The sequence below is a fragment of the Scyliorhinus torazame genome, chromosome 2 (genome assembly GCF_047496885.1).
Source record: "Scyliorhinus torazame isolate Kashiwa2021f chromosome 2, sScyTor2.1, whole genome shotgun sequence".
Classification (NCBI taxonomy): Eukaryota; Metazoa; Chordata; class Chondrichthyes; order Carcharhiniformes; family Scyliorhinidae; genus Scyliorhinus; species Scyliorhinus torazame.
Window position 1 is genome coordinate 275,935,967 of NC_092708.1, and position 23,322 is coordinate 275,959,288.

General features: G+C 46.4%; 1 protein-coding gene and 1 pseudogene across 3 annotated transcripts in view; both read left to right on the forward strand.

Annotated features, from left to right (window-relative positions):
• The window catches only part of LOC140398912 (DDB1- and CUL4-associated factor 4-like), a 282,089-nt gene that overhangs the window by 87,491 nt on the left and 171,276 nt on the right, over nt 1–23,322 (forward strand). For all 3 annotated transcript variants that reach the window (XM_072487889.1, XM_072487908.1, XM_072487899.1), the window contains exon 6: nt 12,217–12,313. In XM_072487889.1, the coding sequence (XP_072343990.1) occupies nt 12,217–12,313 (97 nt within the window). The remainder of the gene's footprint in view (nt 1–12,216; nt 12,314–23,322) is intronic.
• On the forward strand, nt 755–7,327 carry LOC140398926 (elongation factor 1-alpha 1-like; annotated as a pseudogene).

A 23,322-nucleotide genomic window follows, 5' to 3' on the forward strand; every position in this document is an offset into this window, starting at 1 on the left:
CTGATGGACAGAATTAATCTGCATTTAAAGTGGCAAGAATTAATCAGGAACAGTCAGCATGGTTTTGTTATGGGGAGATCATGTCTGACCAACTTGATTGAATTTTTCGATGAGGTGACCAATTGCGTAGATGAGGGAGATGCATTTGAAGTAGTCTACTTGGACTTCAGCAAGGCTTTTGATAAGGTCCCATATGGGAGACTGATAGCGAAGGATAGCGAAGCCCATGGGATCCCAGGCAATTTGGCAAATTGGACTCTGAATTGGCTGAGTGGCAGGAAGCAGAGAGTGATAATCGAGGAGTATATTTCTGACTGGAAGCCAGTGTCCAGTGAGGTCAGGCAAGGAGCCCTTGCGATTTGTAGTTTATATAAATGCTTTAGACATGAATGTAGGAGGGTTGCTCAGTAAGTTCACGGATGATATGGGGTGGTAAATAGTGAGGAGGATAGCCTTAGATTAAAGGAGGATAAAGATGGGGTAGTCAGGTGGGCTGATCAGTGGCAAATGGAATTCAATCCAGATGCTTGTGAGGTAATGCACTTGGACAGGACAAACAAGGCAAGGGAATACATGATAAACGGCAGGACCCTGGGAAGCAGCGAGGATCAGACAAACCTTGGTGTGCATGTACACTGGTCCTTTAAGATGGCAGAGCAGGTAGATACAGTGGTTAAGAAGGCATATGGCCTTAAGTCCCCCAAGTCAACTGAAGGGAGGTTTGCAACTCCACCGCTGAACAAATTCATGCCGACTTGAAAATGGGCAAGGAAAAGGTGCACATCAACATTGTTGTCATTGGACATGTCAACTCCGGCAAATCTACAACCACTGGCCATCTCATTTACAAATGTGGTGAAATTGATAAGAGAACCATTGAGAAATTTGGAAAGGAAGCAGCTGAGATGGGCAAAGGATCCTTCAAACATGCCTGGGTCTTGGATAAGCTGAAGGGTGAACGTGAACGTGGTATTACCACAGACCTCTCTCTCTGGAAAACCTTCAAAGTATTACATCATCATCATTGATGCCCCTGGACACAGGGACTTTATCAAGAATATGATTACTGGAACATTGCAGGCTGACTGTGCTGTGCTGATTGTTGCTGCGGTGTGGGTGAGTTTGAAGCTGGTATATCAAAGAATGGACAAACTAGAGAGCATACCCTGTTGGCCTTCACAGCTGATGAAGCAGCTCATTATTGGTATCAACAAGATGGACTCAACTGAGCCACCGTACAACGCAAAACGATATGAGGAAATCACAAAGGAAGTCACCACATATATCAAAAAGATAGGCTACAATCCAGCTTTTGTCACCATCTCTGGTTGGAATGGCGACAATATGCTGGAAACCAGTTCAAATATATCCTGGTTCAAAGGTTGGGCGGTTACTAAGAAAGTTGGCAAAGTCACTGGACACACTTTTTTGGAGGCCCTGGACAACATTCATCCCCCAGAATGCCCTGTAAGCAAACCACTTTGTCTCCCCTTGCAAGATGTCTACAAGATTGGTGGTATTGGTACAGTACCAGTGGGTCGTGTTGAGACCGGTGTTATGAAACGTGGTTTGATTTGATTTGATTTATTATTGTCACGTGTTAGTATACAGTGAAAAGTATTGTTTCTTGCATGCTGTACAAACCATGCATACCGTATATAGGGAAGGAAGGAGAGACTGCAGAATATAATGTTACAGTTACAGCAAGGTGTAGAGAAAAGATCAACTTAATACGAGGTAGGTCCATTCAAAGGTCTGATGGCAGTAGGGAAGAAGCTGTTCTTGAGTCAGTTGTACGTGACCTCATTCCGCAGTGGTCTCTGGTATGGTGGAGCAATTTGCTCCTGCTAATTATGTCACTGAAGTGAAATCGGTGGAAATGCATCACAAAACCAAAGAGAAAATGCTGGAAAATCTCAGCAGGTCTGGCAGCATCATAAGGAGAGAAAAGAGCTAATGTTTTGGGTCCAGATGACCCTTTGTCAAAGCTAAAAGGCAGAGACAGTGTGAAATATTTATACTGTGATGAGAATGAAAGATGAGTCATAGCCACAGAACCCCAGGGAAAAGGGGTGCTAATAGCCACAGAAACTAAGGGGAAAGAGTGCTAATGGCAGTCCCCAGAGAGAACAAAAGGTATGAAGGCAGAGAAACTAACATCAGGGGGTAAACTGTGACAGATGTAGATGTGTGGGGAGGGGGAAGGGGGAAGCAAAGTGGAGAAAGGGTAAGGAAAGGTGGATAAGATGGCGGGGGGGGGGAAATATATTTAAAGAAAGAAATGGTAAAAGACAGTTAAAATGAAATGGGATGAAGTGGGTCGAGGTGGGGTAGAGCTAATCATCTGAAGTTGTTGAATTCGATGTCGAGAGGGTTTTATCTAGAGGGGATGGCAGGGAAGGCAGTGCAATGTTTCTCCTGCAGAATGTTTGAAGTAAGGGACACCGTCAGTGTCCCTGCTGATTTCACCTGTGGGAAGTGCACCTACCTCCAGCTCCTCAGAAACCGTATTAGGGAACTGGAGCTGGATGAACTTCGGATCATTCGGGAGGCAGAGGTGGTCATAGATAGAAGCTTCAGGGATGTAGTTACTCCGAAGACTAAAGATGGATGGGTGACGGTGAGAGGAGCTGGGAGGAAGCAGTCAGTACAGGGATCCCCTGTGGTCGTTCCCCTTAGTAACAAGTATACTGCTTTGGATACTGTTGGGGGGGACAACTTACCATGGGTAAGCCATGGGGTACAGGTCTCTGGCACATAGTCTGTCCCTGTTGCTCAGAAGGGAAGGGGGGAGAGGAGTAGAGCATTAGTCATTGGAGACTCCACAGTTAGGGGGATAGATAGGAGATTATGTGGGAACGAGAGAGACTCGCGATTCGTGTGTTGCCAGGGTCCGCGATGTCTCGGATCGTGTTTTCGGGATCCTTAAGGGGGAGGGGGAGCAGCCCCAAGTCGTGGTCCACATAGGCACCAATGACATAGGGAGGAAAGGGGATAGGGATGTAAGGCAGGAGTTCAGGGAGCTAGGGTGGAAACTTAGATCTAGAACAAACAGAGTTATTATCTCTGGATTGTTACCTGTGCCACGTGCTAGCGAGACGAGGAATAGGGAGGGAGAGCAGTTAAACATGTGACTACAGGGATGATGCAGGAGGGAGGGTTTCAGATACCTGGATAATTGTGGCTCATTCTGGGGTAGGTGGGACCTCGACAAACGGGATGGTCTACACCTGGACCAGAGGGGTACCAATATCCTGGGGGCGAAATTTGCGAATGCTCTTTGGAAGGGTTTAAACTAGTTCAGCAGGGGGTTGGGAACCTGAATTGTAGCTCCAGTCTACAGGAGGTTGAGAGTAATAAGGTCATGAGTAAGGTTTCAAAGTTGCAGGAGTGTACCGGCAGGCAGGAAGATGGTTTAAAATGTGTCTACTTCCATGCCAGCAGCATCCGGAATAAGGTGGGTGAACTTGCGGCATGGGTTGGTACCTGGGACTTCGATGTTGTGGCCATTTCGGAGACATGGATAGAGCAGGGACAGGAATGGTTGTTGCAGGTGCCGGGGTTTAAATATTTCAGTAAGCTCAGGGAAGGTGGTAAAAGAGGGGGAGGGGTGGTATTGTTAGTCAAGGACAGTATTATGGTGGCAGAAAGGACGTTTGATGAGGACTCGTCTACTGAGGTGGTATGGGCTGAGGTTAGAAACAGGAAAGGAGAGGTCACCCTGTTAGGAGTTTTCTATAGGCCTCCGAAAAGTTCCAGAGATGTAGAGGAAAGGATTGCAAAGCTGATTCTGGATAGGAGCGAAAGTAACAGGGTAATTGTTATGGGGGACTTTAACTTTCCAAATATTGACTGGAAACGCTATAGTTCGAGTACTTAAGAGGGTCCGTTTTTGTCCAATGTGTGCAGGAGAGTTTCCTGACACAGTATGTAGATAGGCCAACGAGAGGCGAGGCCATATTGGATTTGGTACTGGGTAATGAACCAGGACAGGTGTTAGATTTGGAGGTAGGTGAGCACTTTGGTGATAGTGACCACAATTCGATTACGCTTACTTTAGCGATGGAAAGGGATAGGTATATACCGCAGGGCAAGAGTTATATCTGGGGGAAAGGCAATTACGATGCGATGAGGCAAGACTTAGGATGCATCGGATGGGGAGGGAAACTGCAGGGGATGGGCACAATTGAAATGTGGAACTTGTTCAAGGAGCAGATACTGCGTGTCCTTGGTAAGTATGTACCTGTCAAGCAGGGAGGAAGTGGTCGAGCGAGGGAACCGTGGTCTACTAAAGTAGTTGAATCACTTGTCATTAGGAAGAAGGAGGCTTATGTAAAGATGAGACGTGAAGGTTCAGTTAGGGCGCTCGAGAGTTACAAGTTAGCTAGGAAGGACCTAAAGAGAGAGCTAAGAAGAGCCAGGAGGGGACATGAGAAGTCTTTGGCAGGTAGGATCAAGGATAACCCTAAAGCTTTCCATAGATCTGTCAGGAATAAAAGAATGACTAGGGTAAGAGTAGGGCCAGTCAAGGACAGTAGTGGGAAGTTGTGTTTGGAGTCCGAGGAGACAGGAGAGGTGCTAAATGCATATTTTCCGTCAGTATTCGCACAGGAAAAAGACAATGTTGTCGCGGAGAATACGAGATACAGGCTACTAGAAAAGAAGGGCTTGTGGTTCATAAGGAGGAGGTGTTAGCAATTCTGGAAAGTGTGAAAATAGATAAGTCCCCTGGGTCGGATGGGATTTATCCTAGGATTCTCTGGGAAGCTAGGGAGGAGATTGCTGAACCTTTGGCTTTGATCGTTATGTCATCATTGTCTACAGGAATAGTGCCAGAAGACTGGAGGATAGCAAATATTGTCCCCTTGTCCAAGAAGGGGAATAGAGACAACCCCGGTAACTATAGGCCAGTGAGTCTTACTTCTGTTGCGGGCAAAGTCTTGGAAAGGTTTATAAGAGATAGGATGCATAATCATCTGGAAAGGAATAATTTGATTAGAGATAGTCAACACCGTTTTGTGAAGGGTAGGTTGTGCCTCACATACCTTATTGACTTCTTTGAGAAGGTGACCAAACAGGTGGACGAGGGTAAAGCAGTTGATGTGGTGTATATGGATTTCAGTAAAGCGTTTGGTAAGGTTCCCCACGATAGGCTATTGCAGAAAATACGGAGGCATGGGATTCAGGGTGATTTAGCAGGATGGATCAGAAATTGGCTAGCTGGAAGAAGACAAAGGGTGGTGGTTGATGGGAAATATTCAGCCTGGAGTCCAGTTACTAGTGGTGCACCCCAAGGAACTGTTTTGGGGCCACTGCTGTTAGTCATTTTTATAAATGACCTGGAGGAGGGTGTAGAAGGATGGGTGAGTAAATTTGCAGATGACACTAAAGTCAGTGGAGTTGTGGACAGTGCGGAAGGATGTTACAAGTTACAGAGGGACATAGATAAGCTGCAGCGCTGGGCTGAGAGGTGGCAAATGGAGTTTAATGCAGAAAAGTGTGAGGTGATTCATTTTGGAAGGAATAACAGGAAGACAGAGTACTGGGCTAATGGTAAGATTCTTGGCAGTGTGGATGAGCAGAGAGATCTCGGTGTCCATGTACATAGATCCCTGAAACTTGCCACCCAGGTTGAGAGGGTTGTTAAGAAGGCGTACGGTGTGTTAGCTTTTATTGGTAGAGGGATTGAGTTTTGGAGCCATGATGTCATGTTGCAGCTGTACAAAACTCTGGTGCGGCCGCATTTGGAGCATTGCGTGCAATTCTGGTCGCCGCATTATAGGAAGGATGTGGAAGCATTGGAAAGGGTGCAGAGGAAATTTACCAGGATGTTGCCTGGTATGGAGGGAAGATTTTATGAGGGAAGGCTGAGGGACTTGAGGCTGTTTTTGTTAGAGAGAAGAAGCTTAAGAGGTGACTTAATTGAGGCACACAAGATGATCAGAGGATTGGATAGGGTGGACAGTGAGAGCCTTTTTCCTCGGATGGTGATGTCTAGCACGAGGGGACATAGCTTTAAATTGAGGGGAGATAGATATAGGACAGATGTCAGAGGTAGGTTCTTTACTCAGAGAGTAGTAAGGCGTGGAATGCCCTGTCTGCAACAGTAGTGGACTCGCCAACATTAAGGGCATTTAAATGGTCATTGGATAAACATATGGATGATAAGGGAATAGTGTAGATGGGCTTTAGAGTGGTTTCACAGGTCGGCGCAACATCGAGGGCCGAAGGGCCTGTACTGCGCTGTAATGTTCTATGTTCGATGTCGAGACCGGAAGGCTGTAGTGTGAGTAACCGGAAGATGCTGTTCCTCCAGTTTGCTTTGAGCTTCACTAGAACATTGCAGCAGGCCAAGGACATACATGTGGGCATGAGAGCAGAGTCTTGTGTTGAAATGGCAAACAACGGGAAGGTCAGGGTCCTGAATGTGTTCAGACCGAAGGTGCTCAGCAAAGTGATCATCCAGTCTGTGTTTGATCTCTCCGATACAGAGGTGACCACATTAGGAGCAGCGAATGCAATGGACCAAATTGAAAGAGGTGAAATGGTGCTTAACCTCTAATGAGTGTTATGGGCCTGGAATGTTAAGCATGAAAGAGGTAAATTGGCAGGTATTACACCTTCTGCGATTGCATGGGACGGTGCCATGGGTGATGGGAGAGGAATTGGGTATGGTGGAGGAGTGGACTAGATTATCTCGACCGGACACGCTGGAGTTGGCGAAAATGACGGAGGATTTTGCTTTGCATACGAAATGCATCATGAAGCCCTTTTGGAAGCCTTACCTGATGATAACATTTGTTTCAATGTGAAGAACATTTCCATTCAAGAAGTGCGTTGGGGTAATGTTACCGGTGACAGCAAAGTAGATCCACCAATGGAAACACCTGCCTTTGTTGCACAGGTTATTATCCTGAACCACCTTGGACAAATTTGTGCTGGCTCTGCCCCAGTACTTGATTGTCATACTGCAAATCACTTAAAGGAGAAAATTGATCGTCGTTCTGGCAAGAAGTTGGAAGTTAGTCCAAAATTTGTTCAGTCTGAAGATGCAGCCATCGTAGATATGACTCCAACCAAGCCCATGTGTGTGGCGAGCCTCTTTGAATACCTACCTCTTGGTCGTTTCACTGCCTGTGACATGAGACAAACTGTGGGTGTAGGTGTGATCAAGGGTGTTATGAAGAATAACCCCTCAAAACGCCCAAGGCTGCAAGTAAAATATTAAAGAAGTGAATATCACCATTGGTCACTCTGATTCAGCAAGCCCAGTTGAGACTGGCACCACCAAAACGTTTGTTTGTTATCAGCCAAATGTGTGTATTGATGAGGGTCATTAAAATTCATTAAAATGCATCAAATGAAATTCAAAAGGTAAGGATGAGGAATGGTGGAATCTTGATGTATTTGTAAACGCCCTTTTCACTTTAGGTGATAACTGTTTTGGTTGTGTAACAACTTAAACTAATAAATAATAATAATCTTTATTGTCACAAATAGGCTTACATTAACACTGCAATTAAGTTACTGTGAAAAGCCCCTAGTCGCCACATTCCGACGCCTGCTCGTGTACACTGAGGGTACCAAGAGGGTATCAGAATGTCCAATTCACCTAACAGTATGTCTTTCGGGACTTGTGGGAGGAAACCGGAGCACCCGGAGGAAACCGACGCAGACACAGGGAGAATGTGCAGACTCTACACAGACAGTGACCCATGCCGGGAATCGAACCTGGGACCCTGGCGTTTTGAAGCCATTGTGCTAACCACTATGCTACCGTGCTTTCCCTACATAAAACGTAAAGCAAAAAGAAGGCATATGGTATACTTGTCTTTATTAGCTGAGACATATTGTTTAAGAGCAGGGCGGTTATGCTGGAAATATATAAAACATTGATTAGGCCACAGCTAGGGTGTGTGCAGTTCTGGAATCCACGTTATAGGGGGGATGTGATCGCACTGGAAAGAGTGCAGAGGAGATTTACCAAAATGTTGCCTGGGCTGGAGAGCTTTAGCTATGAAGAGAGATTGAATACACTGGGTTGTTTTCCTTGGAGCAGAGGAGATACCTGATTGAATTGCATAAAATTGTGAGAGGCATTGATAGAATAGATGGGAAGAAAAGTTTCCCCTTGGTGGAGGGATCTATGACCAGAGAGCATAGATTTAAGGTAAGTGAAAGGAGGTTTAGAGGGGATGTGAGGAAAACCTTTTCACCCAGAGGGTGGAGGGAGTCTGGAACTCACTGCCTGAAAGAGTGGTGGAGGCCGAGACTCTCATAACATTTGTATGCCAAGGCTGCAAGACTGTGGGCCAATTGCTGGGAAATGGGATTAGAATAGTTAGCTGGTTGTTTTTGACCAGCGCAGACCCGATTGGCCAAAGGGCCTTTTTCCTTCTGTAGCCCTCGAACACTCTATGACTCTAACTTCTCCAATCCCTCTTGCATTTTGGAAGGTCTAATGCAGGTAGGGAATATACAGTGAATGGTAGAACCCTCAAGAGTATTGAAAGTCAAAGAGATCTAGGAGTACAGGTCCACAGGTCACTGAAAGGGGCAACACAGGTGGAGAAGGTAGTCAAGAAGGCATACGGCATGCTTGCCTTCATTGGCCGGGGCATTGAGTATAAGAATTGGCAAGTCATGTTGCAGCTGTATAGAACTTTAGTTAGGCCACACTTGGAGTACAGTGTTCAATTCTGGTCGCCACACTACCAGAAGGATGTGGAGGCTTTAGAGAGGGTGCAGAAGAGATTTACCAGAATGTTGCCTGGTATGGAGGGCATTAGCTATGAGGAGCGGTTGAATAAACTCGGTTTGTTCTCACTGGAACGAAGGAGGTTGAGGGGCGACCTGATAGAGGTCTACAAAATTATGCGGGGCATAGACAGAGTGGATAGTCAGAGGCTTTTCCCTGGGGTAGAGGGGTCAATTACTAGGGGGCATAGGTTTAAGGTGCAAAGGGCAAGGTTTAGAGTAGATGTACGAGGCAAGTGTTTTACGCAGAGGGTAGTGGGTGCCTGGAACTCGCTGCCGGAGGAGGTGGTGGAAGCAGGGACGATAGTGACATTTAAGGGGCATCTTGACAAATACATGAATAGGTTGGGAATAGAGGGATACGGACCCAGGAAGTGTAGAAGATTGTAGTTTAGTCGGGCAGCATGGTCGGCACGGGCTTGGAGGGCCGAAGGGCCTGTTCCTGTGCTGTACATTTCTTTGTTCTTTGTTTGTTCTTTATAACTGAAGTGCCTGATCCCTGGAGCCATTCTTGTGAATCTTTTCTGCGTCCTCCCTAAATTGTGACACCCAGACCTGGAAGCAGTAGTCCAACTGAGGTTGAACATGTGTCTTATATACATAACCCCCTTGCTCTTGGACCCTGGTCCACTATTATTCTGGTTCTTCCTACCAAAATATGTCACTTCCTAATTCCCTGCATTGAACTTCACCTGCCTGCCCATTCCACCAACCTGTCTATGTCCTTTTGAAGTTTCACATTATCCTCTTCACAGTTTGCAATGCATCCAAGTTTTTTATCATCTGCAAATTTTGAAATTGTACCCTGCACACCAAAATATGAATGATTGATATATATATATATAGAACCTTAGTTAGGCCGCACTTGGAATATAGTGTTCAATTCTGGTTGCCACACTACCAGAAGGTTATGGAGGCTTTGGAGAGGGTACAGAAAAGATTTACCAGGATGTTGCCTGGTATGGAGGGCATTAGCTATGAGGAGAGGTTGGAGAAACTTGGTTTGTTCTCACTGGAACGACGGAGGTTGAGGGGCAACCTGATCGAAGTCTACAAAATTATGAGGTACATGGACAGATGGATAGTCAGAAGCTTTTTCCCAGGGTGGAAGAGTTAATTACTAGGGGCATAGGTTTAAGGTGCAAGGGGCAAGGTTAAAGGAAATTTAGTAAGCAAGTCTTTTTACACAGAGGATGGTGGGAGGCTGGAACTCACTGCCAGGGGAGGTGGTGGAAGCAGGGACGATAATGACTGTTAAGGGACGTTGTGACAAATACACGAATAGGATGGGAATAGAGAGATGTGGTCCCGGGAAGGGGAGAGGGTTTTGGTTCAGACAGGCAGCATGGTCGGTGGAGGCTTGGAGGGCAAAAGAGCCTGTTCCTTTGTTGTAATTTTCTTTGTTCTATAACAGGATAAGCAAGGGTCCCAACACTGACACCTGGAAATTCAACCACAAACCATACGTCAGCGTAAAAAACATCTATTAACTACTCAGTTTCCGTCACTCAGCCAATTGCATTCCAATGTTTCTCATCTCCGTTTTATTCCATGAGCTATAACTTTGCCCACATGTCTGTTGTGCGACACTGTATCAAATGCCATTTAGAAGGATAGTGAGAATTAGTCTTGAGCAGCCAGTCAAACACTGCAAGAGTGGCATTAAGGAGTGAGAAATAAGTGAAAACAAAATAAATTTCAGGGACATGTCTTCGGAAAGATGAATCCACAGGACTAAAATGCTATAATTTTCAAGCCAGGTTTTACATTTTAATCACCTGTACTCTGATCAGAAGTGCAATTATAAATTGGCCCTTAACCGCTGATTAATTTAGGAGGTACTTACAAAGTTGACTGCTAGTCAGTCATACACACCTAGGAATTTCCAGCTTTAGCTCCTGAGCTTGTATCAGCTGCAACCCAAGTTGGGTGTCACAATTGCCCTTTAGAACCTCTAGGATAGGTAGGAAGATAAATGTGGGGTCCATTCTCGATTGCTGTCCATGAGTAATGCTGTTACGTCCTGTGAGATTATGATTGGTTTTTCCTGCAATTTCTCTCTCTCCCTGTCTCCAAACCCTTAGAGGGATATGCTGCACTTGGCCAACCTGCCGCTCCCACTACAGCCCATCCCTTCTGATTTGAGTGACTTCTCTACTTTGAGAGGTTCCAGCCTTTTAAGTGCCTCCTCTTTATCTATTTCTATTCCATCTAATTTCCTTGCGGCCTCCGAGTTTAATGTGTCATTGGCATCATCTTCTTTAGTGAAGACAGATGTAAAGCGCTCGTTCAGTACCCTAACTGGGCCCTCTGCCTCCAAGATTTTTTATTTGACCGTTAATCTGCCATACCCTTTCTTTTGACATTGTTTATTGTTCATATGTTTATAAAAAACTTCATTTTGTGTTATTTGTTAATATATCCTCATACATTCTTTTTATTTTCATTTTCAGTTTTTCTGTGCAGTTTCTGTATTAACATTTCTTTCCTAATTCTAGCAGTAGGAACAAAGGAATAAGAGGAGGCCATTTAACTCCTCAAACCTGTTCCGTCACTCAATGAGATCATTACTTATCTGTGACCTAACTCCATATACCACCTTTGCCCTCTATCCTTTAATATCTTTGGCTAACACAAATCTATCAATCTCAGTTTTCAAATTAACAGTTGATCAGTTGCTGTTTGCTGAAGAGGTTTACATTTTTAAACAGTTTATAGGTGTAGAAATGTTCCTAATTTCAATCCTGAAAGGCCTGGCTCTAATTTTTAGATTGTGTCCCTTAGTCCTAAACTCCTTAGCTTTTTTAAAAATAAATTTACAGCAGCCAATTTATTTTTTTTCCAATTAAGGGGTAATTTACAATCCACATCATCTGCATATCTTTGGGTTGTGGGGATGAGCCCATGCTAACACGGGGAGAATGTGTAAACTCCACACGGGCAGTGATCCAGGGCCGGGATTGGACCCGGATCCTCAGTGCCTTGAGGCAGTACTGCTAACCACTGTGCCACCTTGACGCTTGTAGACTCCTTAGCTAAAGGAAATGGTTTCTATGAATCCTACCCTGTCCTATCCTTTGTGTTTCTCTTAACTTTTTAAAATATAATTTTACTCTTGGAGATCAGGTATGATTCTTGTAAATCTACACTTCACTCCCTCCAAGACCAATATATCCTTCCCAATGTGTGAAGCCTAGAACTGCCAGTGAGGTATAGCTGAAGCATGACTTCCATCCCCTTGAATGTGGTTCTCTTGATTATAAAGACCAGCATTCCAATTGCCCTTGTTTGGTTATTTTCTGTTCATGATATTTTAATTATCTGTCAGTCCTTTTTAGGTATCTCCCTGAAAAAGTTCATCCTTCTTTGAGTTAATAATATTGAGGTTTAACAGTAATCACTATTTAAAAGAAAATATAGTTAACCATTTCCACCACAATAACTTGACATTATTGACAGGTTTTCCCAAGAACTCAAGATCAGTGCAATGAGAAGGAATAAATTGGAGGTTCACAGTTCAGATTCTTCCAGTAACAGCAGTTTCAAAATGATTTTGGTAAGTATGAGACTGAACATAATGTTTTTGCTTTCTAGCTCAGAAATAGTTGGCTAAGAGGAGCCAGAGATTTGAACAGGGGAGAGACACTACACAGGTGGTGTCTCCCACCCATCTTCCTCCTCTAACCCAAAAAAAAAGACTGTGTGGTGAGTTGGTGAGGTTAGCTTTTTCCTTTTCCTCTCTCCACCCTTCCACCACCTCTAACCTGCGGGGAGTGTGAAAAACAGGTTTGTTTGTTTTTCTCTCTGTAATTATCAAGTGGATAAATGGAAGGGATGGCAGAGAGGGCAGTGCAATGTTCCTCCTGCAGGATGTTCGAGGTGAGGGACACCATCAGTGGCCTTGCTGAGTTCACCTGCGGGAAGGTGGTAAAAGAGGTGGAGGAGTAGCATTGTTAATCAAGGATAGTATAATGGCTGCAGAAAGACAGTTTGAAGAAGATCTGTCCACTGAGGTAGTGTGGGCTGAAGTTAGAAATAGGAAAGGAGCAGTCACTTTGTTAGGAGTTTTCTATAGGCCCCCAAACAGTAACAGAGATGTGGAGGAAAAGATTGCAATGCAGATTTTGGATAGGTGCGGTAGTCACAGGGTAGTTGTCGTGGGTGACTAACTTTCCAAATATTGATTGGAACCACTATAATTTGAATAGTTTGGATGGGGCTGTTTGTATCCAGTGTGTGCAGGAGGGTTTCCTCACACAATATGTGGATAGACCGACAAGAGGCGGGGCCACATTGGATTTGGTACTGGGTAATGAACTGGGCCAAGTGTTAGATTTGGCTGTGGGAGAGCACTTTGGAAATAGTGACCAGAATTCGGTGACTTTCACGATAGCAATGGAGAGGGATAGGCATATACGGCAGGGCAAGGTTTATAACTGGGGGGGAAGGGTAATTATGATGCGATTAGGCAAGAATTGGGGAGCATAAGATTGAAACAGGAACTGTCAGGGATAGGCACAACTGAGATGTGGAGCTTGTTCAAGGAGCAAATACTGCGTGTCCTTGATATGTATGTCCCTGCCAGGCAGGGAGGAAATGGTCGAGTGAGGGAACCATGGTTTACAAAAGAGGTTGAATGTCTTGTCAAGAGGAAGAAGGGGGCTTATGTAAGGATGAGAAAACAAGGTTCAGTTAGAGCACTTGAGGGATACAAGATAGCAGGGAAGGAGCTCAAGAAAGGGCTCAGGAGAGTTAGGAGGGGGCATGAGAAGTCCTTGGCGGGTAGGATCAAGGCTTTTTACACTTATGTGAGGAATAAAAGAATGATCAAAGTCAAGGACAGTAGTGGGAACATGTATGGAGTCTGAAGATATAGGAGAGGCCCTAAATGAATACTTTTCTTCAGTGTTCACCAAGGAGAGGGGCCATGTTGTTGAGGAGGATAGTGCGATACAGGCTGGTAGGCTGGAGGAGGTAGATATTCGGAAGGAAGGTGTGTTAGAAATTTTGAGAAGCCTGAGGATAGATAAGTCCCCTGGGCCTGATGGCATATATCCTAGGATTCTTTGGGAGGCGAGGGATGAGATTGCAGAGCCTTTGGCTTTGATCTTTATGTCCTCACTGTCTACAGGAATAGTGCCAGAAGACTGGAGAGAGGTGAATGTTGTCCCCTTGTTCAAGAAAGGGAATAGGTAATTATAGGCCAGTTAGTCTCACTTCGGTCATAGATAAATTATTGGAAAGGGTCCTGAGGGATAGGATTTATGATCATTTGGAAAGATACAGCTTAATCCAGGATAGTCAGCACGGATTTGTGAGGGGCAAGCCTTGCCTCACAAGTTTGATTGTATTCTTTGAGGAGGTAACCAAGTACATAGATGAAGGTAGAGCAGTTGATGTCGTATACATGGATTTTAGTAAGGCGTTTGATAAGGTACCCCATGGTCAGCTCATGCAGAAAGTAAGGAAGCATGGCATAGAGGAAAATTTGGCCGATTGGATCAGTAACTGGCTGTCACATAGAAGACAGAGGGTGGTGGTAGATGGTAAATTTTGATCCTGGAGCCCAGTCACCAGCGGTGTACCACAGGGATCAGTGTTGGGTCCTCTGCTATTTGTGATTTTTATCAATGACTTGGATGATGGAGTTGAAGATTGCGTTAGTAAATTTGCTGATGACACCAAGATTGGTGGAGTAGTGGATAATGTGGAGGGCTGTTATAGGCTGCAAAGAGACATTGATAGGATGCAGCCTTAGGAGCATGCAGGTGGCGGAAAGCGTCATAGATCGCAGTTATGTAAATGTGGTCACACCCAAGGTGCAGGCAGAGAAATGGGTGACCACCAGAAAGGGCAGGCAGTCAGTGCAGGAATCCCCTGTGGTTGTCCCCCTCTTGAACAGATATACCCCTTTGGATACTGTCGGGGGGGATAGCCTATCAGGGGAAAACAGCAGTAGCCAGAGCAGTGGCACCACGGCTGGCTCTGATGTTCAGAAGGGAGGGTCAAAGCGCAGAAGAGTAATAGTAATAGGGGACTCTATAGTCAGGGGCACAGATAGGCGCTTCTGTGGACGTGAAAGAGACTCCAGGATGGTATGTTGCCTCCCTGGGGCGGGGCCAGGATGTCTCCGAGCGGGTAGAGGGCATCCTGAAGGGGGAGGGCAAACAGGCAGAGGTCGTTGTACATATTGGTACTAACGACATAGGCAGGAAGGGGCATGAGGTCCTGCAGCAGGAGTTCAGGGAGCTAGGCAGAAAGTTAAAAGACAGGACCTCGAGGGTTGTAATCTCGGGATTACTCCCTGTGCCACGTGCCAGTGAGGCTAGAAATAGGAAGAAAGAGCAGCTAAACACGTGGCTAAACAGCTGGTGTAGGAGGGAGGGTTTCCATTATCTGGACCACTGGGAGCTCTTCCGGGGCAGGTGTGACCTGTATAAGAAGGACGGGTTGCATCTAAACCGGAGAGGCATAAATATCCTGGCCGCGAGGTTTGCTAGTGTCACACGGGAGGGTTTAAACTAGTATGGCAGGGGGGTGGGCACGGGAGCAATAGGTCAGAAGGTGAGAGCATTGAGGGAGAACGAGGGAATAGGGACAGTGTGGCTCTGAGGCAGAGCAGACAAGGAGAAGTTGCTGAACACAGCGGGTCTGGTGGCCTGAAGTGCATATGTTTTAATGCAAGAAGTATTACGGGTAAGGCAGATGAACCTAGAGCTTGGATTAGTACTTGGAACTATGATGTTGTTGCCATTACAGAGACCTGGTTGAGGGAAGGGCAGGATTGGCAGCTAAACGTTTCAGGATTTAGATGTTTCAGGCGGGATAGAGGGGGATGTAAAAGGGGAGGCGGAGTTGCGCTACTGGTTCGGGAGAATATCACAGCTGTACTGCGAGAGGACACCTCAGAGGGCAGTGAGGCTATATGGGTAGAGATCAGGAATAAGAAGGGTGCAGTCACAATGTTGGGGGTTTACTACAGGCCTCCCAACAGCCAGCGGGAGATAGAGGAGCAGATAGGTAGACAGATTTTGGAAAAGAGTAAAAACAACAGGTTTGTGGTGATGGGAGACTTCAACTTCCCCAATATTGACTGGGACTCACTTAGTGCCAGGGGCTTAGACGGGGCGGAGTTTGTAATGAGCATCCAGGAGGGCTTCTTAAAACAATATATAGACAGTCCAACTAGGGAAGGGGCGGTACTGGACCTGGTATTGGGGAATGAGCCCGGCCAGGTGGTAGATGTTTCAGTAGGGGAGCATTTCAGGAACAGTGACCACAATTCAGTAAGTTTTAAAGTGCTGGTGGACAAGGATAAGAGTGGGCCTAGGATGAATGTGCTAAATTGGGGGAAGGCTAATTATAACAATATTAGGCGGGAACTGAAGAACATAGATTGGGGGCGGATGTTTGAGGGCAAATCAACATCTGACATGTGGGAGGCTTTCAAGTGGCAGTTGAAAGGAATTCAGGACCGGCATGTTCCTGTGAGGAAGAAGGATAAATACGGCAATTTTCGGGAACCTTGGATGACGAGAGATATTGTAGGCCTCGTCAAAAAGAAAAAGGAGGCATTTGTCAGGGCTAAAAGGCTGGGAACAGACGAAGCCTGCGTGGAATATAAGGAAAGTAGGAAGGAACTTAAGCAAGGAGTCAGGAGGGCTAGAAGGGGTCACGAAAAGTCATTGGCAAATAGGGTTAAGGAAAATCCCAAGGCTTTTTACACGTACATAAAAAGCAAGAGGGTAGCCAGGGAAAGGGTTGGCCCACTGAAGGATAGGCAAGGGAATCTATGTGTGGAGCCAGAGGAAATGGGCGAGGTACTAAATGAATACTTTGCATCAGTATTCACCAAAGAGAAGAAATTGGTAGATGTTGAGTCTGGAGAAGGGTGTGTAGATAGCCTGGGTCACATTGAGATCCAAAAAGACGAGGTGTTGGGTGTCTTAAAAAATATTAAGGTAGATAAGTCCCCGGGGCCTGATGGGATCTACCCCAGAATACTGAAGGAGGCTGGAGAGGAAATTGCTGAGGCCTTGACAGAAATCTTTGGATCCTCGCTGTCTTCTGGGGATGTCCCGGAGGACTGGAGAATAGCCAATGTTGTTCCTCTGTTTAAGAAGGGTAGCAAGGATAATCCCGGGAACTACAGGCCGGTGAGCCTTACTTCAGTGGTAGGGAAATTACTGGAGAGAATTCCTCGAGACAGGATCTACTCCCATTTGGAAGCAAATGGACGTATTAGTGAGAGGCAGCACGGTTTTGTGAAGGGGAGGTCGTGTCTCACTAACTTGATAGAGTTTTTCGAGGAGGTCACTAAGATGATTGATGCAGGTAGGGCAGTGGATGTTGTCTATATGGACTTCAGTAAGGCCTTTGACAAGGTCCCTCATGGTAGACTAGTACAAAAGGTGAAGTCACACGGGATCAGGGGTGAGCTGGCAAGGTGGATACAGAACTGGCTAGGCCATAGAAGGCAGAGAGTAGCAATGGAAGGATGCTTTTCTCATTGGAGGGCTGTGACCAGTGGTGTTCCACAGGGACCAGTGCTGGGACCTTTGCTCTTTGTAGTATATATAAATGATTTGGAAGAAAATGTAACTGGTCTGATTAGTAAGTTTGCAGACGACACAAAGGTTGGTGGAATTGCGGATAGCGATGAGGACTGTCGGAGGATACAGCAGGATTTAGATTGTTTGGAGACTTGGGCGGAGAGATGGCAGATGGGGTTTAATCCGGACAAATGTGAGGTAATGCATTTTGGAAGGTCTAATGCAGGTAGGGAATATACAGTGAATGGTAGAACCCTCGAGTATTGAAAGTCAAAGTGATCTAGGAGTACAGGTCCACAGGTCATTGAAAGGGGCAACACAGGTGGAGAAGGTAGTCAAGAAGGCATACGGCATGCTTGCCTTCATTGGCCGGGTCATTGAGTATAAGAATTGGCAAGTCATGTTGCAGCTGTATAGAGCCTTAGTTAGGCCACACTTGGAGTATAGTGTTCAATTCTGGTTGCCACACTACCAGAAGGATGTGGTGGCTTTAGAGAGGGTGCAGAAGAGATTTACCAGAATGTTGCCTGGTATGGAGGGCATTAGCTATGAGGAGCGGTTGAATAAACTCGGTTTGTTCTCACTGGAACGAAGGAGGTTGAGGGGAGACCTGATAGAGGTATACAAAATTATGAGAGGCATAGACAGAGTGGATAGTCAGAGGCTTTTCCCCAGGGTAGAGGGGTCAATTACTAGGGGGCATAAGTTTAAGGTGAGAGGAGCAAGGTTTAGAGTAGATGTACGAGGCAAGATTTTACGCAGAGGGTAGTGGGTGCCTGGAACTCGCTACCGGAGGAGGTGGTGGAAGCGGGGACGATAGTGACATTTAAGGGGCATCTTGACAAATACATGAATAGGATGGGAATAGAGGGATACGGACCCAGGAAGTGTAGAAGATTGTAGTTTAGTCGGGCAGCATGGTCAGCATGGGCTTGGAGGGCCGAAGGGCCTGTTCCTGTGCTGTACATTTCTTTGTTGTTCAGAGCTGGGCTGAAAAGTGGCAGATGGAGTTTAACCCTGATAAGTGTGAGGTGATTCATTTTGGTAGGACAAATTTGAATGCGGATTACAGGGTTAACGGCAGAGTTCTGAAGTATGTGGAGGAGCAGAGAGATCTCGGAGTTCATGTCCATAGATCTCGGAAAGTTGCCACCAAGTGGATAGAGCCGTGAAGAAAGCCTATAGTGTGTTAGCATTTATTAACAGGGGGATTGAGTTTTTAAGAGCCGTGAGATTATGCTGCAACTATACAAGACCTTGGTTAGACCACATTTGGAGTATTGAGTGCAGTTCTGGTCACCTCATTATTGGAAGGATGTGGAAGCATTGGAAAGGGTGCAAAGTAGATTTACCAGGATGCTGCCTGGATTTGAGGGTAGGTCTTATGAGGAAAGGTTGAGGGAGCTAGGGCTTTTCTCATTGGAGCGAAGGAGGATGAGAGGTGACTTAATTGAGGTGTATAAGATGATGAGAGGGATAGATAGAGTGGACGTTCAGCGACTTTTTCCTCGGGTGGATGTAGCTGTTACACGGGGGCATAACTATAAGGTTCACGGTGGAAGATGTAGGAGGGATGTCAGAGGTAGGTTCTTTACTCAGAGAGTGGTTGGGGCGTGGAACGCACTCCCAGCTATGGTAGTGGAGTAGAACACTTTAGGAACTTTCAAGCGATTATTGGATATGCATATGGACTGCACTAGAAAGATTGGGAGTAGGTTGATTTGATCTTAGTTTCAGACTAGTTCGGCACAACACCGTGGGCCGAAGGGCCTGTACTGTGCTGTACTGTTCTATGTTCTAAGCTTTGATATTTGGAAGCCAGCAACTAGCAAAATGCATTGAAGGGCCTCAGTGTGGTTTGGGCTTTACTGAACAAATAGGGCTGATTTACCTATTGGATACAGGCTTGCTCTGTTCTATGTCACTATTGTAAATCAAACATGGGAATAGAAGATAACTAAGCGTTCTTTGAGAAGACGTTATTGGCAGCCTTGTTTAATAGCTGAATTCTAATTCATGAAACTCTTCAAAAGTAATATAATATGGGGCGGGATTCTCTAATCCTGAGGCTAAGTGTTGACGCCGTCGTAAACGCCTTCGCGTAAACATGACCTCAGGAGCAGCGATTCTGACCCCTACAGGGGGCCAGCACGGCACTGGAGCGACCCACGCCGCTCCAGCTGCCGATCCCGGCGTCAGATGGGTGCCGCGGGTCTGCGCATGCGCAGTGGGACCGGCGCCAAATGCGCGTATGCGCAGTGGGACTGGCACGAACTCGCCTATGCGCAGTGGCTCCATTCGCTGTGCCAGCCCCGACACAACACGGTGTAGGGCTACAGGGGCTGGCGCGGAACAAAAGAGGCCCCAGCCCGAGAGGCCGGCCCGCCGATTGGTCGGCCCCGAACGCGGGCCAGGCCACAGCGGAGGCTCCCACCCCACCAGGCCGCCCCCGGATGCATCCACGCCGAGGTCCCTCCGGGTAAGACCAGGTGTGAATGGTGAATGGCGCCGGCAGGACTCGGGTTTTTGTGCGTGGCCGCTCGGCCCATCCCGGTCCGAGAGTCGCGGGGGGGGGGGGGGGGCCATACAGCAGCCCCCAACCGGCGCCGATTCTCCGCTCTCCAGAGAATCGGCGGACTGGCATCGGGCGGCGTCGCGTGATTCATGCCCGGCCCGACGATTCTCCGGCCCGGCCTGGGCTGCGAGAATCCCGCCCATGTAGTTTTTTGCCCATTGGGGAGACTCAACTATTTAGAAATAATGTAGCTCTAATATTTAAAACAGTAGGTAAAGTCAGATATTGGTAATTATAGACCCATTAGTTTAGCGTTGGAAATTAGGGAAGCGACTTCATGGAATTATTAGGGATGCGTTATATAACTACCTAAACAGAGAAACACATATTGGGACACCCAATATGGTTTTAGTAGATTAGCATTCCGAAGAAGAGTCATATTGAACTCGAAAGTTTAACACTGTTTTTCTCTCCAGAGACGCTGCCAGACTTGCTGAATTTTTCCAGCACCTGCTGTATTTACTTCAGTTTTCCAGCATCTACTGTACTTTTCTTTTGTCAAAGAAAGGGGGCTGGATTCTCCGCCGGTGGGATGCTCCGTTTTGCCGGCAGCCTGGGAGTTTCCCGACGGCGTGAGGCAGCCCCACAATGGGAAACCCCATTGACCGGCCAGCGGGGTAAAACAGAAATGTGGCGCGGCGGGGTGGAGAATCCAGCCCAGGATATCTAGTCTTAACTAGACCTTGGTAAATATCATCTACTAAGAAATACAAAAAGCTTTTGATTAGGTACAATACAGGCGATTGCTCAACAAGAATGGAGGTTCTGATATTGATAGCAATTTATTGTGCTGGATTGAGAACTGGCTGGAGGTCCTGCAGGCAGCAAGTAATTATAAATGGATTGGGATCTGATTAGAGAACGTTGACTAGTGGTGTCCCGATGGAATCAATGTTGGGCCATTGCTATTTACTATTAACCTTACTGATCTAGGTGTAGGATAGTGAGGGAATGACCTGCACGTTTTCAGACAACGCAGTGGGGCAATTTTGAGTCCTCTCTCTCCATCTGTGAGAAACTTGGCATGGGCTCAAAATCCAGAGAGAACCGAAAAACGGGATGATGTCCGGCATGATCGGATTTTGGAATTTCCCCCCCTCTCCGGTGCAGTAGTGAGAATTGTACCATGGGGAGCCAGGAACCTATTTTTAATACATTACCATGTCATTAGGGAGCACCTTCTCTGCACCCCCACACCTCACCCTCCCACTCTTGAGTGAGACGTCGAACAGCCGTCATTGACACCCAAGCCTGGCCAGGCATATGGCAGTCGAGGAATCTTTCTGGGGGGTGCAGAGGGACATGCCCAGGCAGAGCCCAGGCACCACCACTGGCACAGGCAGTGCCAACCTATGACCTATGCCAGGGGGTAGTGCCAGGGCAGGACCCTACTGGGAGTCCCACGGGGTCGGGGGCAAAGGGGAGAGCAGACGTTGGGAGGGGAATCTGCTGGCAGTGACTGGAGGTGGTGGTGGGGGGGGGGGGGGGGGGGGGGGCGGGGAAGAGCCCCGAGTTCTCAATGATCTGGCCTGGATGCCATTCAGCTGCAGTGTTGGTTGGGCCACCCTTTAAAGGTGGTGCCCCAATTGAAACCGGTACCCGTTTCTAGGAGTACCTAACTCACCACACTGGTGCTGTTATCTACACCCACTCGCTTGTTTTTTACTAAGAGGCGCAAGATTCCGAGATATATACTCTCTTTTTCTTGCCGGGACTGATGCTTTGCTATTTTTTGGTAAGATTCCGCCCATGTTCAGCAGTTTGGCTGGCTGATGATGTTTAGCGTAGAAAGATATTATGTATGTAGGCATGGAGAATGTTGAGCGAGTCTTTTCGGTACAGTACCTTTGAGTAAAAAGCACTCAAAAGCACTGAAAGAAGGAGAGATACGTTGTGGGGGTGAGGGTTTGTAGGTTCATTTGTATGGAAAATTAGAAAATGAAAGCTAAAGGAGAAGGTAGGAATGCAGGTTAATGACGAGAACTTGAAACTAGTTAAAGGGAAGTGAGGGGGAAGGAGAGGTTAGTAAAGTTTCCAGAACAAATAATAGCACAGAGTGTGGAAAGCAGCAGGAAACTTCAGGCATAGCAGATAAGGTGACAATTATGAGAAGGGGTGCGGTCAACACAGGACTGAGGGTGCTATACCTAAATGCGCGCAGTATTCGAAACAAGGTAAATTATCTTGTTGTGCACATTGAAATTGGCGGGCACGATGTTGTGGGCATCACAGAGACGTGGCTGCAAGGGGATCAGGGCTGGGATCAAAATAAGGATTTGTGTCCTATTGAAAGGGCAAGCAGATGGACAGAGAGGGCGGGGTTACTTTGATCGTAAAGAATTAAATTAAATCAATAGCAAGAAGCGATGTAGGGTCGGAAGATGTAGAATCTCTGTGAGTAGAGTTGAGGAAAAAATGCCCTGATAGGAGTTATGTACAGGTGCCCTAGCAGTAGTCAGGATGGGGGGCAGAAAATAAATCAGGAGATAGAAAAGGCATGTAAAAAAAGACAATATTACAATAATCATGGGGGACTTCAATATGCAGATGAACTGGGAAAATCAGGTTGGTAGCGGATCCCAAGAAAAGGAATGTGTGAAATGTCTGCGAGATGGTTTATTGGAGCAGCTTGTGACAGAGCCCACTAGGGAACAGGCAATTCTGGATTTGGTGATGTGTAATGGGCAGACTTAATTAGGGAACTTAAGGTGAAGGAACCCTTATAAATCAATGACCACAATATGATCAAATTTACCCTGCAATGTGAGAGGGAGAAGCTGGAATCAGATGTAACGGTATTACAATTAAAAGGGTAACTACAAATGAGGGAGGAGCTGTCCAGAGTTGATCGGAAATGGGCCTCGCAGGGAAGACCGTGGAACAGCAATGGCAGGAGCTTTTTGGGGATTATTCTGGAGGCACAACGGAAACATGCTAAGGAGAGGAGGAGGCAACTATGGCTGATGAGGGAAGTCGGGGCCGCATATAATGCGGCGAGGATTAGTGGGAAGCCTTTAAAAGCAAGCAGAGGACAACTAAAAAAGCAATAAGGGGGGAGAAGATGAAATATGAGTGGAAGCTAACTAGTAATATAACAAGATTGCAATAATTTTTTTCAATTTATAAAAGGCAAGAATGGACTTTGGACCACTGGAAAATGTGGCTGGACAAGCAGTAATGGGTAACAAAGAAATGGCAGGTACTGAATAGGTACTTTGCGTCAGTCTTCACAGTGGAAGATACCAACGGGATACCAGAACGTCAAGAAAGTTAGGGGGCAGAGGTGAGTGCAGTGGCCATCACTAAGAAGATGGTGCTGGGGAAACTAAAAGGTCTGAAGGTGGATAAATCACCTGGACCGGGTTCAGAAGGAGATAGCTGAGGAGATTGTGTACGCATTGGTAATGATCTTTCAGGAATCACTGGAGACAGGGAGGG